At 62.8% G+C, this 13669-nt stretch overlaps 1 protein-coding gene across 10 annotated transcripts in view; it reads left to right on the top strand.

Moving 5' to 3' along the window:
- Positions 1-13669, top strand: part of KCNQ2 (potassium voltage-gated channel subfamily Q member 2) — a 66515-nt gene that overhangs the window by 49699 nt on the left and 3147 nt on the right. For 2 of the 10 annotated variants that reach the window (XM_073005239.1, XM_073005242.1), the window contains 5 exons: positions 2313-2366; positions 6700-6923; positions 7605-7710; positions 8233-8406; positions 13189-13312. In XM_073005239.1, the coding sequence (XP_072861340.1) occupies positions 2313-2366; positions 6700-6923; positions 7605-7710; positions 8233-8406; positions 13189-13312 (682 nt within the window). Of the gene's footprint in view, positions 1-2312; positions 2367-6699; positions 6924-7604; positions 7711-8232; positions 8407-9938; positions 10047-13188; positions 13313-13669 lie in introns of all 10 variants that reach the window. The other 8 variants (XM_073005256.1, XM_073005258.1, XM_073005241.1 and 5 more) reach the window with 7 other exon arrangements.

The following is a 13669-nucleotide window of genomic DNA, read 5'->3' on the forward strand; positions in this document are numbered from 1 at the left end:
GAGTCAGAGGAGGCGTCTGCGTTGGGGTTGGGTGGGGAGCCAGGCAGGCTGGGGCTTGGGCTGCCCGGGGCAGGGGTCCCAGGGGCGTCTCTGTGGCCAGGTGGGGGGCTCAGGCTGTGCTGCCCCAGGGGGGTCCTGGGGGGGTCTCTGTGGCCACGGCGGCTCTGACTTGTGCTGTCTTGTCCCATCCTGCATCTCACTGCCTCCTGCCCCCGTGCCTGGAGGAGCCCCCAACAGCGGCTGCCCCCTTGTGCCTGTGTGGGCTCCCTCGTGCCTGTGTAGGCTCCCTCGTGCCTGTGTGGGCTCCCTCGTGCCTGTGGGCTCCTCCTCCTCTTCTCAAGCACAAGTGTCCGCGTGTTTTTGGTGCCTGTCTGTCGTGTCGGGTCTTGGTCAGCATCTGTGGGTCTCGGGCTCGCCGTGGGCCTGCCTGCCTGTCCGGCCTCGGGTCACGGCGCCTTCTCACACAGTGTGGAGCTCCCTGTGGCTGATGGGGCAGGAAGCCCAGTGCCAGCTGCAGACCCCAGGGTGAGGTGCAGCTGCACGGGCCCCCCACAAAACTTTGGGGGTCTTGGGGGGCTGTGGCTGCAGCGCCTCCCCACCAGCTCTCCCTGGCTCTCAGACCACGTTGCCCCATACAGGAGCTGCCAGCCACCGGTGGCTGTTAAAATAACGTGCATTAAAATGGGCACAATTAGAGATTCGCTCTCGAGTCTCAGGTGCCTGGTGGCGACAGCCAGAGCTTCAGTGTGGCGACAGGACGATTCCATCACAGAATTGGGCGGCAGGGGCGGCCCGGGAGGGGCCTCTTGGTCAAGGCGATCGTGATGGGGTCAAAACAGGAGACCTTGGGAGGCTTGGGGAAGCGGGACTCTGCCTCCTTTATGCTCCTTCCCCGGGGGTGGCGAAGGTCTCCTGGGGCCCTCCAGGCAGGGGCTCTGTGCTTGGGCCTGGGCACCCTGGTGGTGCTGGTGGGAGTCTGAGGTCTTTGCCTGCCAGGAAGGCTTGGGTGCCATCGTGGTTGCGGTGGCCACAGTGGAGAGACTCTGTGAGCAGTCAGAACCTCGGGCCCCGTCCCGCCCTCGCATTCATGGTTAACCAGCAAACAGAGTCTGGCCTTTTGCTATATCCCTTAGTGCCTGGGGAACCCAAAGCTGCTTGTGTACTAAAAAGCGGGACGGGCACGGGGGCTGGGGTGGAAGTTGGCCACCCGTCCTTGGGGTCTTGCGGGCTGGTGGGGCTCGCAGAAGGGTCCAGAGCCCTCAGCTACCCGGGTGGCCGAGTGCTGCCATGACTGGAGCCAGCCGTGTCCGTGACGCCGCATGGAGAGCTGCCAGCGGGTTTATGCAGGGACGTTGGTGTCTAAACACGCGTGTGCAAGAAGGCAGGAGGCGGGCCACTTTCTTCCCAGAGCCTGTGTGTTCTGAGTGGAAGCCGTCGTCACGCTGGGGTTCCTGGGGCGCCTAGTTTGAGAAGTGCTGTCTCAGGAAGCAGTGGCAAAGTGGGTGGGGGTGGCTGGGGTGGGGAAAAGGAAGGGTTCTTGTCGTTCTTGGTGATTTGCTTTCATTTTTTGCTTAATCATTTGCATACTGTGATGCAGAGATAAATCGCCAGGGCTTTCGGGGAGATTCTTGGGAAAGCGTGCCACGTTTTCTGAGCCTTTTCTAAGGAACGCCCAGCTGGAGCTGCCCCGGTGAAGGGCTTTGCACTGAGGGGATCCACCGAGCCCCGATGTGACTATCCTCAGGGGAGCCCTTGAACCCCCCCCCCGGGTAGCCACGCCTGCAGCGGCAGCCACACCTCCTGGGTAACCCGAGACACAACTCCAGCTGGGGGCCTGGCTGGCGTGGCCAAACATCGCGGATTGGTTTGTGAAGCGGGACAGCTGCACGTTTTCCTCCCTAAAATGTGCTTCCCACCCACACCCTTTCCTGGGATCACGTCCATCCCGAGCGGGGCTTCTGCGGCGTCTGAGGCCACATGTATTATTGTTTTGTTGGCATGAATACTGCAAAAAATAATACATCTTTTAAGACATGAACCCAAACTGTGGCTTTGGAAGGAAAAGGTATTTTTGGAGGAAAAAAAAAAACAAAAACCAGGGATTTTTTTTTTCCTTCAGAAGTAGGGAAGTGTTTTCTTCTCCAGACGGTGGAGACGATGGTGCACCTTCCTCGCTGACCTTGCTTGGGCGCAAGCTCTGCTGCTGGGGACTGCACACAACACCCTGGGTGGTTGCAGTGCCTCAGTTTCCCTGCTCCCGGCCGTGTGCTGTTGCCGGCGCCCAGGACTAACTGTGCTCTCCTCATTTCCAGTAAAGGCAGCCCGTGCAGAGGGCCCCTGTGTGGATGCTGCCCCGGACGCTCTAGGTACCGCGGAACGCGCCGCACGGACTGACCGCTGCTGCACGGCTCCTCTGCCCCTCCCTGCTTACTAGAGGTTCTGGAGGAGCCAGGGGGAGGCTGGCGCCCCAACCCCAATTCTGACCCACCGCCCTCGCGGTGCGGGCTCAGCTCCTTCTATTCCAGCTGACAGCTGCCTGCAGGGCGGAGCTGGGCGAAGGTGGTTCTTCTTGCTCCCCACGCCTGGCGATGTCCTGCATGCAGCTGGAGGGGCCAGCCAGGGGCTCTGCACCCAGCAAGGCGTCCGTGCCTCCTGGGGTCCCCGACTGCTCTTCAGGGAGCGTTCCCCTGGGGCTGTCACTCTAGCACCTCTGCTGCACACCTGAGGACGACTGAGCCTTCCTGGCTGCCTCGCCTGCGGGAGGCAGCTCCGTCTGTGTGTGCTGGGCTCCTCAGGGTCCTGATGCATCAGAAGCCCCAGAAAGCCAGAGACCCGCGGCTCTCTCTCCCAACAACAGGCCTGGTTTAGGGCAGGTGGAAACAGGACGGGGGAGGAGCCGCCCCCTTTGCACCGTGGGCTCCTGGCCTGCACTGTGACCCGCACCTCCCCTGTCCCTGAGTCCCCTGTCTGCTGTGGGGTGTGTGCAGGCCTGCACTGGGGGCCCCTCCCTCCTGGCCAGCACAGCCCAGCAAGGTGGAGGCGGCTGTGTCGTGCTCACGTGGGGCCTCCTTGGCGCGTGCATGCTGCCCGTGGTGCTGGCCTCGGAGGGTTGGTAGGGCTGCATGCTGCCTACCTGCATCCGTGCATGCTCCAGACCCTGCTCCACAGGGGACCCGCAGCCCCCACCTCCCCCGGCCACCCTCTCCCTGCGACTTTGCTCTGCTGCTTGTGTGCTTTGGAGTCGGTGCTTGCGGGCAGACTGTTGGCAGCCCCAGAGAGGGAGACGGGCATGTGGGCTGCCCGGGGCACGGCCTGCTGGGGTTCTAGCAGGATGTCCTGCCTGTCCAGAGCTTCTGTTCAGGGTGCTTCTGGCCGCATGCTAGTCCCTCAGGGCAGGGGCTGAGGTCAGGCTGCTTGGGGACCAGAGGGTTTGGAAGTGGGGGTGGGAGCCCAGGCCAGAGAACAACCCATGGCAGGTCCTGTCCTGCTGCAAGCAGCCCCCATGGGAAGCCCCTTCATCCTCACACTCCCTGGGCATCATTGGTCCAGACACCAGCTGGGCGGGGCTCTGGATGCTCCTCAGCCTCCTGCTTCCTGCAGGCACCGCACATCTGAGTTTCCCCATGGGGAGGGAGGGTGGCAGGCAGGGTGGGAGTGTCACTCTCTCCCAGGTGCTTCTTGAGCCTGCCCCAGCCCCGTAAGTGCCAAGCGTAGGTGCCATGGACACCCCTCGCACACAGAGGGCAGCTCTGGCTGAGGGCTCCTCCCAGGCGGGCGTCGGCAGCTTTTCGCGTGTGCTTGTTCCTGGCTTGTGCGCCGAGGGAGGTTCCCGTGAGACCATGTGTGCTCCTGGCAGCTGAGCAGGCTGGTGGGGTCGGGTGTCTGCAGCATGGAGCCTCACCGGCTGTGCTTGGAGGGTGCAGAGTTTGGGTCATGGTGGAGGTCCAGGGGAGGGAAAGACATGTCCAGGCCCCACCAGCCTCCTCTCCCTGGCAGAGCCTCCCTCACAGATCTGAGGTGGGAGCGGAGCCCGAGACCCGGGACAGCAGGGCCGTGCGGAGGCCAGGGCAGGCTCCTTCCCGCCAGCTCCGTCCTGGGGCAGTGCACGTGGGCTGCGTCCTGGTGGTCCTTGGGACTGTGCTGACATTGGGTCCAGCAGGGCATGCCTGCCGCTTGTGGGACTGCAGCTCCTCGTGGTGGTGGGGCGGGGGAGTTCCCCACTGGAAAATGGGAAGCAGACGTCGTTGGGGCCGGGTCTTCTCTCCTGGGGCCTGTGGAATCCACATCACTCCCTTCCTGCAACTCCCTGCGGACTACGGGGCCTGACCCTTCCTGGCCGGCACGTCTGTGTGGCTGTCTGGGTGTTTGACCCGTTCGTCTCCAAAGCCGCAGGAAGGAATCTGATGCCAATTCCTCAGACTGTGCCTTTCCCACTGCAAGCCCTCAGCACTGGGCTCTGCCTAGAGACCAGCCAGGGGCAGCCCCGAAGCTGCAGTTGGGCTGACCGGCTCTGTCCTCCACCCGGTGCTTTGCCAGCTGCCATGAGAAAGGAGGTGGCTGCTTCTCTCTCTCTTTGGTGACTGGACCTGCCTGGGGTGGAGAGGTGGAGAGAGGAATTGAGTCTTCCAGTGACTCCCACTTGTCCTAAGGCCTGAGCGGGGCCAGGAGGGCCTGTTCCTACCTCTGGAATGGCTCGTGCAGTGGAGGAAGAGAAAACATTCCAGAAGCCAGAGTCCCACGGAGCCCGTGCCCAGGTGCTCCCCCAGCCCCGGTCCGGTTCTCCCCGGCCACCTGTGTTTTTGTTGTTGGGACAGGGACCAGAGGCCGTCGGGACAGAGGCCCCCATGGCACCAGGACTCTGAGCACCCCTGGCCCCTACGGGCACAGCGTGTTGGCCTCAGGCAGTGCAGGGCTGTGGACTCAGGGCTAGGGTCCTGAGCGAGCCTGTACCATCGGCTCCTGATATCCCCAAGCACGCGCCACCTCGGGGGGGTCTCGGCCACTCCGTCTCTGCTTCCCCGAGCGGGCACCACACCCAGGGGCTTCCGTCTCTGCTTCCCCGAGCGGGCACCACACCCGGGGGCTTCTTTCTTTCTCTCAGAGACCCGAGTGGGCACAGATGGTCTGGGTGGTCACCTGCTGCCCGGGGGATGGGGTGGGGAGGAGCAGCCAAGCCACCCGCGTGTCCAGGTCGGGCAGATGGGCGCGGTGGGCTCTCGTGTCTGTGGCTGGTTGTCTCTGTGCCGTCTGGGGGCGTGTCTTTCTGGCTGTGGGTCCGGGGTTGGGGCTGATGGTGGCTGCTGACTGGGACCTCAGTCCCTCGCTGTTGGCTGTGGAGCTGCCGTGGGATCAGTGAGCCCGTGAGGCACTGGGCTTCCTCTCTGAAGTGTGTCAGGGATCTGCTGGGCCTCCCCACCCGAGGGCTCGTCTCAGGCCCCCAGAACGGTGCTCTGGGCCCTGCCCAGAACCGCCCTGAGAAGTTCCATGGCTGCTAAGCATGGCCGGGCACGAGCGCGTCCCCAGTTCACGAGAGCCCCACTGTCCTCAAGGGAGCCAGGGGACTCTGATGCTTTCCAGACCTCAGGAGGCTGCATCTGCCGGGTGCATCCCAACCACAGTGACCCCTCCCCTCCCCTCACTGTCGCCTGGAGGATGCTGGAGCCGAAGAACTTGGGTGCAAACCTGTCGCCACAGTCACCAAAAAACTCAGGAGCAAGGCAGGCCCAAGGACCCTTGAGAATATGGAGCTGGAGATCCAGCCAGACACAGCTGCAAATCCTGCTCCATGCCTCGCAGGCCGAGGGGGCTGGGCCACAGCACTGCAGCTTTCAAGGCTGCCTCCGCCTGCCCTGGGGTAGGACTTGGACAGTGAGGCTTGTTGCTTGAGGCCCGGCTGGCGGAGGAGCCCCGTTATCCATTCCTTCCTTCCAGAAGCCTGAAGGAGCAGTTCTCTGACGATGCACCTGGTGGGAGGGAAGCCCGACAGGGGAGGCCTGAGCCCTCCCGAAGCCCGTCCCACCAGGCGGTCCCCCGGGTTGGGTGGAAAGGCTGGAGTGTGGCGGAAGGGTCCGCCACAGACTCAGCCTCCAACGTCCTGTTGTCCCCTGGCCCCTTGACTCTGGGGCAGGAGAGGACAGGTGGCGGGAGGGCAGGAGGGAGGCTGCTTCCTGGGAGCAGTTACGGGTGTGAAAAGGCCACAGGGGAAACCACGGGTGGGGCCAGGGCAGACAGAAGTGCCCGAAGAAGAGCCGCAGCCCTGGTGTTTGGGACGCCCATTGCCCTTCGTGTCACTGGGTGAGGGGCTGGCGGGACAGCATGAAGAAGGCACTGGCACCTCATGGTGGTAGCGGAAAGTGATTTAAGAGTTCACAGACATCAACTCCCCCAACATGGCCAAGCTCTGGCCACGCCTGAGCCAGCCGGGGGAGCTTGCCGCCCACCCAGCCTCCCCTCCCTCCCTCCTCCCGCCCGGTGCTGGGTCCCTGTGGCCTCCCCTCCCTGCTCCCGCCGGGTGCTCGGTCCCCGTGGCATCTGCTCTGAGCCACCTGTGTGGCTGGCTGTTCTTCAGACCTGTGTCTCCCTGCAGCGCGTGGGCGGCGTTGGCCGTGAGCAGACACGGTCTGTGTTCTTTCCAGAGTGACTTCTCTCGCTGTTTTTCTGTCTGTCTGTCTGTCTGTCTGTCGGTTCCCATGAGAGCAGCCAGAAGGTCAGTTTGAAAGATCGTGTCTTCTCCAGCCCCCGAGGCGTTGCTGCCAAGGGGAAGGGGTCCCCGCAGGCCCAGACTGTGCGGCGGTCACCCAGCGCCGACCAGAGCCTCGAGGACAGCCCCAGCAAGGTGCCCAAGAGCTGGAGCTTCGGGGACCGCAGCCGGGCGCGCCAGGCTTTCCGCATTAAGGGTGCCGCATCACGGCAGAACTCCGAAGGTGGGTCTGGCCGCGCCTTCCTCTCCGGGGATAGAGGTGGTGCCTGAGCCACTGGGACACCCGGCAGCATCACAGCCTCTTGTGCTTGCTCTTGGAGTGGGAACCCCCATCCTTTCTAAAATTGAGTTACACTCATGCAACCTAAAATTAACGAGTTAAAAGTGTAGGAATTCAGTGGTATTTGGCACACTCATGGTGGAGTGGTCGCCACCACCTCAGCCTAGTTCCAGAACATTCTCATCACCACGGAAGGAAACTGCGGCCCCATCAGTGGTCACCCCATTCCCCGCCTCAGCCCCAGCACCCACCGCTCTCGGGCTGTGCGTGTCCGCGGCTCCTGCGTGCGGCCGTCGGGTCTGGCTTCCTTCACTGAGCCTCAGGTGTCAGGCCTGCACCTTCCGCTGTTAACATCTGTGTGTGGATGCGCCATGTTCTGTTCATCCGTTGGCCGGGGTGTCCTTTGATGCCCCACGTCAGCCACTCCCTGTGGCCACAGGCTGCCGGGGAAGGTCAGCCAGATGCAGAGGGGAGGGTTTCCAGAAAAGCAGGTGCACCCATGGGGCACCCCAGGGAGCCTCAAAGGGCTCCCTGGCGCTCTGTCCAGCTGGTGTGCCCTGCAGGACCCCGGGAATGGGTCTCCCGGCCCCCTCAACCCCTCACGGCCTGTCTCCTTCCCCCCAGAAGCAAGCCTCCCTGGAGAGGACATTGTGGATGACAAGAGCTGCCCCTGCGAGTTTGTGACTGAGGACCTGACCCCGGGCCTCAAAGTCAGCATCAGAGCCGTGTGGTGAGGCCCCTGCCCAGCCGGAGCCTGGGGGAGTGAGGAGGGGCCTCCCGCTCGGTGGTCCTGCCTCCTGCAGGTGCTCATGGGGCTGGACAGAGCCGCCCAGAGACAGGGTCTACCAGGAAAAGAAAGGGCCAAGACACGGCAACCTGGCTGAATGTCCTGGAGTCCACTCTGGGACTCGGGTGGGCTTCGGGTGGGACGCTGGTTCAGCAAGAGGCCGGAGGCCTGGTGCCACCTGGCTTAGGAAGCAGCTCAGCCACCTTGTGCCTGCTGTGGCACGGAGTCCAAGGGGGCATGGCCAGGCCTGCAAGCCCCACCTGTCACGAGCATAGCAGGGCCACGAACAGGCCCTTCTGTGTGTGGAGCTGGTGGGAGGCAGACGAGACAGGCAAGTCCAGCCTTCTTCAGGGGCCGCGGTCTCAGAGGTGCTGGGAGGGCGACAGGCAGGCAGACGCAGGCCAGCCTGGTGCATGTGGCTGGGGTCTCTGGCCCAGGGCTCACGGCCCCACCCACCCCCTGCAGTGTCATGCGGTTCCTGGTATCCAAGCGGAAGTTCAAGGAGAGCCTGCGGCCCTACGACGTGATGGACGTCATTGAGCAGTACTCAGCCGGCCACCTGGACATGCTGTCCCGAATTAAGAGCCTGCAGTCCAGGCAAGAGCCTCGCCTGCCTGTCCAGCAGGGGACGAGAGCGGGGTGGGCTTCTGGGACAAAGCCCACTGTGGCCCACGGTGGGAGTGCAGGGGGTGTGCGGGAGGGGCCTCCTCCCCCACCCATGTCGGCCTCTGTCAGCTTCTGTTGTGTCTTCACAAAGTCGATTTTAATATTCTGTTGTTTCCCCCATCTTTCCCCCATCCACACTGCGGTGGAAAAGTGTGTGCACCTGCGTGTGTGGGTCCCTGAAAACGTGCGTGTGCATGTGTGTGTGTATAAGTCACGCATGCACACGTGTGCTTCCGCACAGGTGTATGTGTGTGGTGTGCACATGTGGCTCTGCTCTGCCATGTATGCACGTGTGTGGGGAGTTGCATACATGTGTGTACACATGTGCGCATGTGTGTGCATGTGTGTTGGGGATGGAGTAATTCTGTTGAGACATGAAGCTGCAGGGTTCCCGTGGGCCCCGCCAGGCAGCAGTTATGCTATTTGGCACCTTTTCTTCTACCTGCCCTTCTTGGTGTAGGTGTCCCCTAAGTCCACACGTGTGCAGCCCCAGGCACATACAAACAAGCATATACACACGAGTGGGTGTTTATGTTGCCTGTAAGGGGGACACACGGCTGTTGGGAGTCTCTCCTGCAGTAGGGGACATGCTCCTGCCTATCAGGGTCCCCTCCCTCTCCCAGGTCCCCCAACCAAGACTGTAGCAGTTTCCCAGCCCTGGAAGCGAGGCTGGGCCCCCGTTACAGGGAGGAGGCTGGGATGGTCAGGGACAGCCCGGGGTCACAGCCCAACTCCGGGCCTTCCAGCGGAGCGAAGCTCTCCTCTGAGGCAGTCGAGAACCCCACTGTGGGGCTCCTGCCCAGTCCTGCTTCAGGGGGCCAGGGAAGGGGCGCCTCCAGGCCTTAGCCCACTCCTGCTGTGCAGGGGCCGCTGAGCCATCCCCTTCGCCCTGCTGGGCTCCAGCCGTGAGGCCTCTTTTCCAGCGTCGTCTCTGGAGCAGCGGCCAGCGCTGGCCTCGTGTGCGTGTGCGTGCGCGTGCAGAACGCCCTCCTGTCTTGACTTTTGTGCTTTGTCTCCACATCTCTCTCACTTCAGCTGTTTTTGTTCACCAGGATCTCATCTTAAATTTTCCCTTCCCTTCCCTTTCTCTCTGGAAAAACAAACAAACCAAACCAAACAGCCCAAGGACCCCAGGAGTCCTCGGCCAGCTCCTGACAATGCGTTTCACGTTGCCTCGAAGCGGCCTGTCTGGTACCGGCTCCCGCTGCAGGCACCTCACCTGCACTGCACGCTCCAGGGCGCAGCACCCGGGTCTCCGCAGTGGGGCCTCCCGCCACCGCTCCCGAGTCAAACACTTTGTTTGAAACACGGGAAGGACTTGGCAAATCCAAGGTCCAGCGAGGTGGCGTCCGCACCCTCTGTGGGAGAGCACCTGTTTTGACGAAGCCTCACTGTTGCTTCTGTTGGGTGTTCCTTCTGTTTCCGCCAGTTCCTGGCCAGCTCCTTCTTTCATGTGGCTTTACGATGCATTTTGCTGGTGTCTCTTTTCTTGTTTACTCTGCCAGGATAGATATGATTGTGGGCCCCCCACCCCCTTCAACTCCCCGGCACAAGAAGTACCCCACCAAAGGACCCACGGCCCCTCCGAGAGAGTCACCCCAGTACTCACCTAGGTTAGGATGCCAGCACCTCTCCGACGTGTCTGTGGAATGGCCGGCCCCTTCGCTCCAGGCCACATGACGGCAGCACCTTGTACCACCCTTTCCCCGGGCCAGAGGGGACGCTCGGGTTTTCTCTGTGCCTGAAAAGGCAACATGAGGGAGAAGGCCCTTCCTCCTCCAGGGCCCCAGGCAGGCTGTGCCCATGTCAGGACTGCCAGGGGCCCCACTGCTCCTCTCGACAAGTGCCCTGGGGAAACCGGGGGCTCTGGACGCCCTGTGAGACTTCCCTCTGGAGTTGGGAGGCCCCCGGGTAGCACCTCCAGGATCAGATGCCATCAGACCTTCAGGGATGTCCCCCTTGCCCTGCTCCTGCCCCCTGGAAAGGCCCCTCCTGGCAGAGGGCCCTCCAGCCTCCCCAGGCACTGACCTGCCCCTCAGCACCTGCCCACTGCAGGGGTGGGCTTGGCTGTGTGCACGGCCCAGACCTGGGCCCTGTGTGGCTCTGAGCAGGTGGAGCTGCGTGTCTGTGGCTCTTCCCTCTCGTGGAAGATACAGATGGTCACAGCATCTACCCCTTAAGCCACTGGGAAGAAATGTGAGCAAAGGCCTGCCAGGTGCCCGGCACAGACGTGTGCTGAGCAGCTCCGGTGCTGGCTTTCAAGCCGCCAGCATCCTAATTAGTGTTTTTGATAAAGGAGCTGGCGAGAGCCCCAGCCGATGGGCAGAAGAGGCGCGGCCCACGTGAGCTGGCAGAAGCCAATTCTATAGTGATTAATTCAGACTTTCCAAGGCCTTCCTGCCTCCCAGGGACCATTCAGATGACGGTGGTTCCCCATCTTCTGGCAAGTCTGATAGGCTGAGGGAGGGCAGAGCCCCCCGGGCAGAGGCCTAGAGGCTGAGCATAGACCCCTGGCCCTCCTGACAGCTCAGGGCAGAGGGTTTCTGGGCACAGCCGATGCCAGTGTCTGGGCAAATGAAGCCCAGGCCTAGGCTGTTGGGGGCAGCGTCCGGGGCGAGTCTGACCCCTCCTCCGTCTGTGGTGGGGTTTCGCCTGTGAGGCTGAGGTTCTGTGCACTGGACACGTCAACCCCGTGCTCCTCGCATGAGAACAGAGTTTCTGGGAGCAGGCAGGGCGTCGTCTGTTACTGCCTAACCCAAGGTAGCCCCAGACAGTGTTTGCAGGGTTCCCTGCTCTGCGGTGCCCCCCAGGCCCAAGGGTGCTGTGCCCTGGGGCTCGTCCTCCGTCCTCCTGTGCCTTGTCACAGGGGACAGCAGTTGGGCGTCCATAGCTGTGAACTCGGAAGGTCCTGCGGCTAGGAGACGTAGGATCACACAGAGAGGGGGCTAGGGGACAGTTGGAGCACTTGCCCCATCTCACGGGGCACTGAGCACTCAAGGATCAAGTCTCCCCCAGTCTGAGGTCCAGGGCAGGAGGGGCACAGGGTCCTCAGAGGAGCCCCCAGCAGCAGCTCCAGGCCGAGCCCGTGGCCAGGGCTCCTATTGGGACTGAGCAGGCGGGCGGCCCGTCATGTGGCAGGGGCGAAGGTGCTTAGCATCTGCCTGGACTGTGTGGACGCCCCGAACACCAGGGACCCCCATCTCCTCCATCGCCACTGGCGTCTGCTCGGAGCCAGAGGGTCCCCTCCCGCTGCCCCTCCCCCCGTCCCCTCCCGCCCTCCTGGCCCTATTGCATGAGTCCAGCATGAAGACCCGCAGAGCATGAGGAGCTGCACTGTGGCCGACGCGAGCCTGAAACCCCCTCTGTTTCTTGCAACAGAAAGAAGAAAACACCCCCGGCCCACCCTCCCCCACCCCCATCAGAGGCAGGTAGGGCAGCCCAGTGGCAGGAAGTGAGGACTCGGCCCCGTCGGGCTGGTGTGGGGCGCTCTTCATGTACCAGGCCCCAGTCCAGAGGAGACTCGGGAGCTTGCACCCTCGCCTGGGTGGGTCCTGCTCAGCCACACCCTGTCTCGAGCTGCCCTTGTCCAGCTGGACTTTTATAGACTTACTGCAGGGTCTTTGTTTCCAAGTGAGTTCCCATGTAGCTGCAGGCCTCAGCGCACACCCACCGTGGTGGCCCCCGCCAGCCCAGCAGCGGCCATGGCTCTGTGGCTACCAGACTGGTCAAAAGCCCCTGTCCCTGAGGGCAAAGGAGCCTCCCTCCCTTTTTATTGTCATGAGTGACCTATGGCCTCATTGGAGATCAGCTCAGCTGAATTCTGCATCCTGCAGACACATAGGCGCAGACACATAGGCACACATGCAAATGTGCACAGTCTTGCACACATGAACATGCATATGTGTGCACACACAAACTTGTGCAATGCAAGAGGGCACACACACACAACTGAGGACACACACGTGCAGTATGCACACGCCTGGGTACACACGTGCACACACATGTGCAGTAGGCACACGCCTGGGTACACCCGTGCACACACACGTGCAGTAGGCACACGCCTGGGTACACACGTGCACACACACGTGCAGTATGCACACGCCTGGGTACACACGTGCACACACACGTGCACACACCCTCGCAGCTTTGTCTCCCCTCCTCTGGTTTGTGCGTTGGTTCCTGTGCTGCTCTGTGCCCTCCCTCCTTGTCCTGGTGCATGAGCTGCAGCTCTCACGCCTTTTCTGCTTCTGTTATCCCCGCCGCAGACATTTAACTCTGTGCCCATCAGACCTGGTGGGGCCGACGGCCTCAGTGGCACATTACGTAGGAGTAAAGCTCCAGGGTGGGCATGGGGAGGGGGAGGGGCATCCTCTGGAGTGGGCTCCAGGCCCTGCAGTGGGAGACCCTCTGTAGGCTGTGGGGTCAATAGGCCTTGAGAAGGGAAGAAGATGAGCAGGTGGGGCTGGCTGGAGGGAGCTGGGAGCCCACGGAGAGGAGCCAGGTGACTTGGTCCTGGTGGGAGCTTCCTTTACTCCTCGCTAATGTGCCAGGCCCCTCGGGGACAGAGCGGGCAGGAGCAGAACCTCGCGGTGCCAGAAGACGGGCTGAGAACGGGGTATACCCCGTCCGTCTGTCCTGGCACCCGCTGCCCCCTGGTCGGCTCTGGGCTGGGCCTACAGCCTGGCTCAGGAGGAGAGGGCAGGGGCGCTGCTGCACCCACCCGAACTCATGCTTTGCGGTCTCTGTTCCTGGTAGAGTGGACCAGATTGTGGGGCGGGGCCCAGCGATCACGGACAAGGACCGCACCAAGGGCCCGGCCGAGGCGGAGCTGCCTGAGGACCCCAGCATGATGGGACGGCTCGGGAAGGTGGAGAAGCAGGTGCGAGGGGCTGGGCAGGAGGGGTGCGGGTCTGGAGGGCTGTGGTGCCTGCTGTCTGGGGCCCTTGCTGTCAGCCTGTGGCAGTGTGGGCTTCAAGGGCTGGGTGCCACGGAGGGGGGCTCCTCAAGTCTAGGGGGCACATGCCCCTGTCATCACTGACAGCTGCTCTGTGCAGACCCCTCACACCCCATTGTGAGCCCCCTGCCCCCGGCCTGGGGTGCCCAAGAATCTGCTGCTTCCACATCCCCTGTGGAATGTGCCAGAAGTTGTACCTGCCTGGCCTTCCTCCTCTCTGTCCTCCTTGCCTGACACCCCAGCCACTGTCTTCTGGGGGTGCATTCTCAGAAACCATCGCAG

This window comes from Chlorocebus sabaeus, chromosome 2, assembly GCF_047675955.1.
Source record: "Chlorocebus sabaeus isolate Y175 chromosome 2, mChlSab1.0.hap1, whole genome shotgun sequence".
NCBI classification, from domain to species: domain Eukaryota; kingdom Metazoa; phylum Chordata; class Mammalia; order Primates; family Cercopithecidae; genus Chlorocebus; species Chlorocebus sabaeus.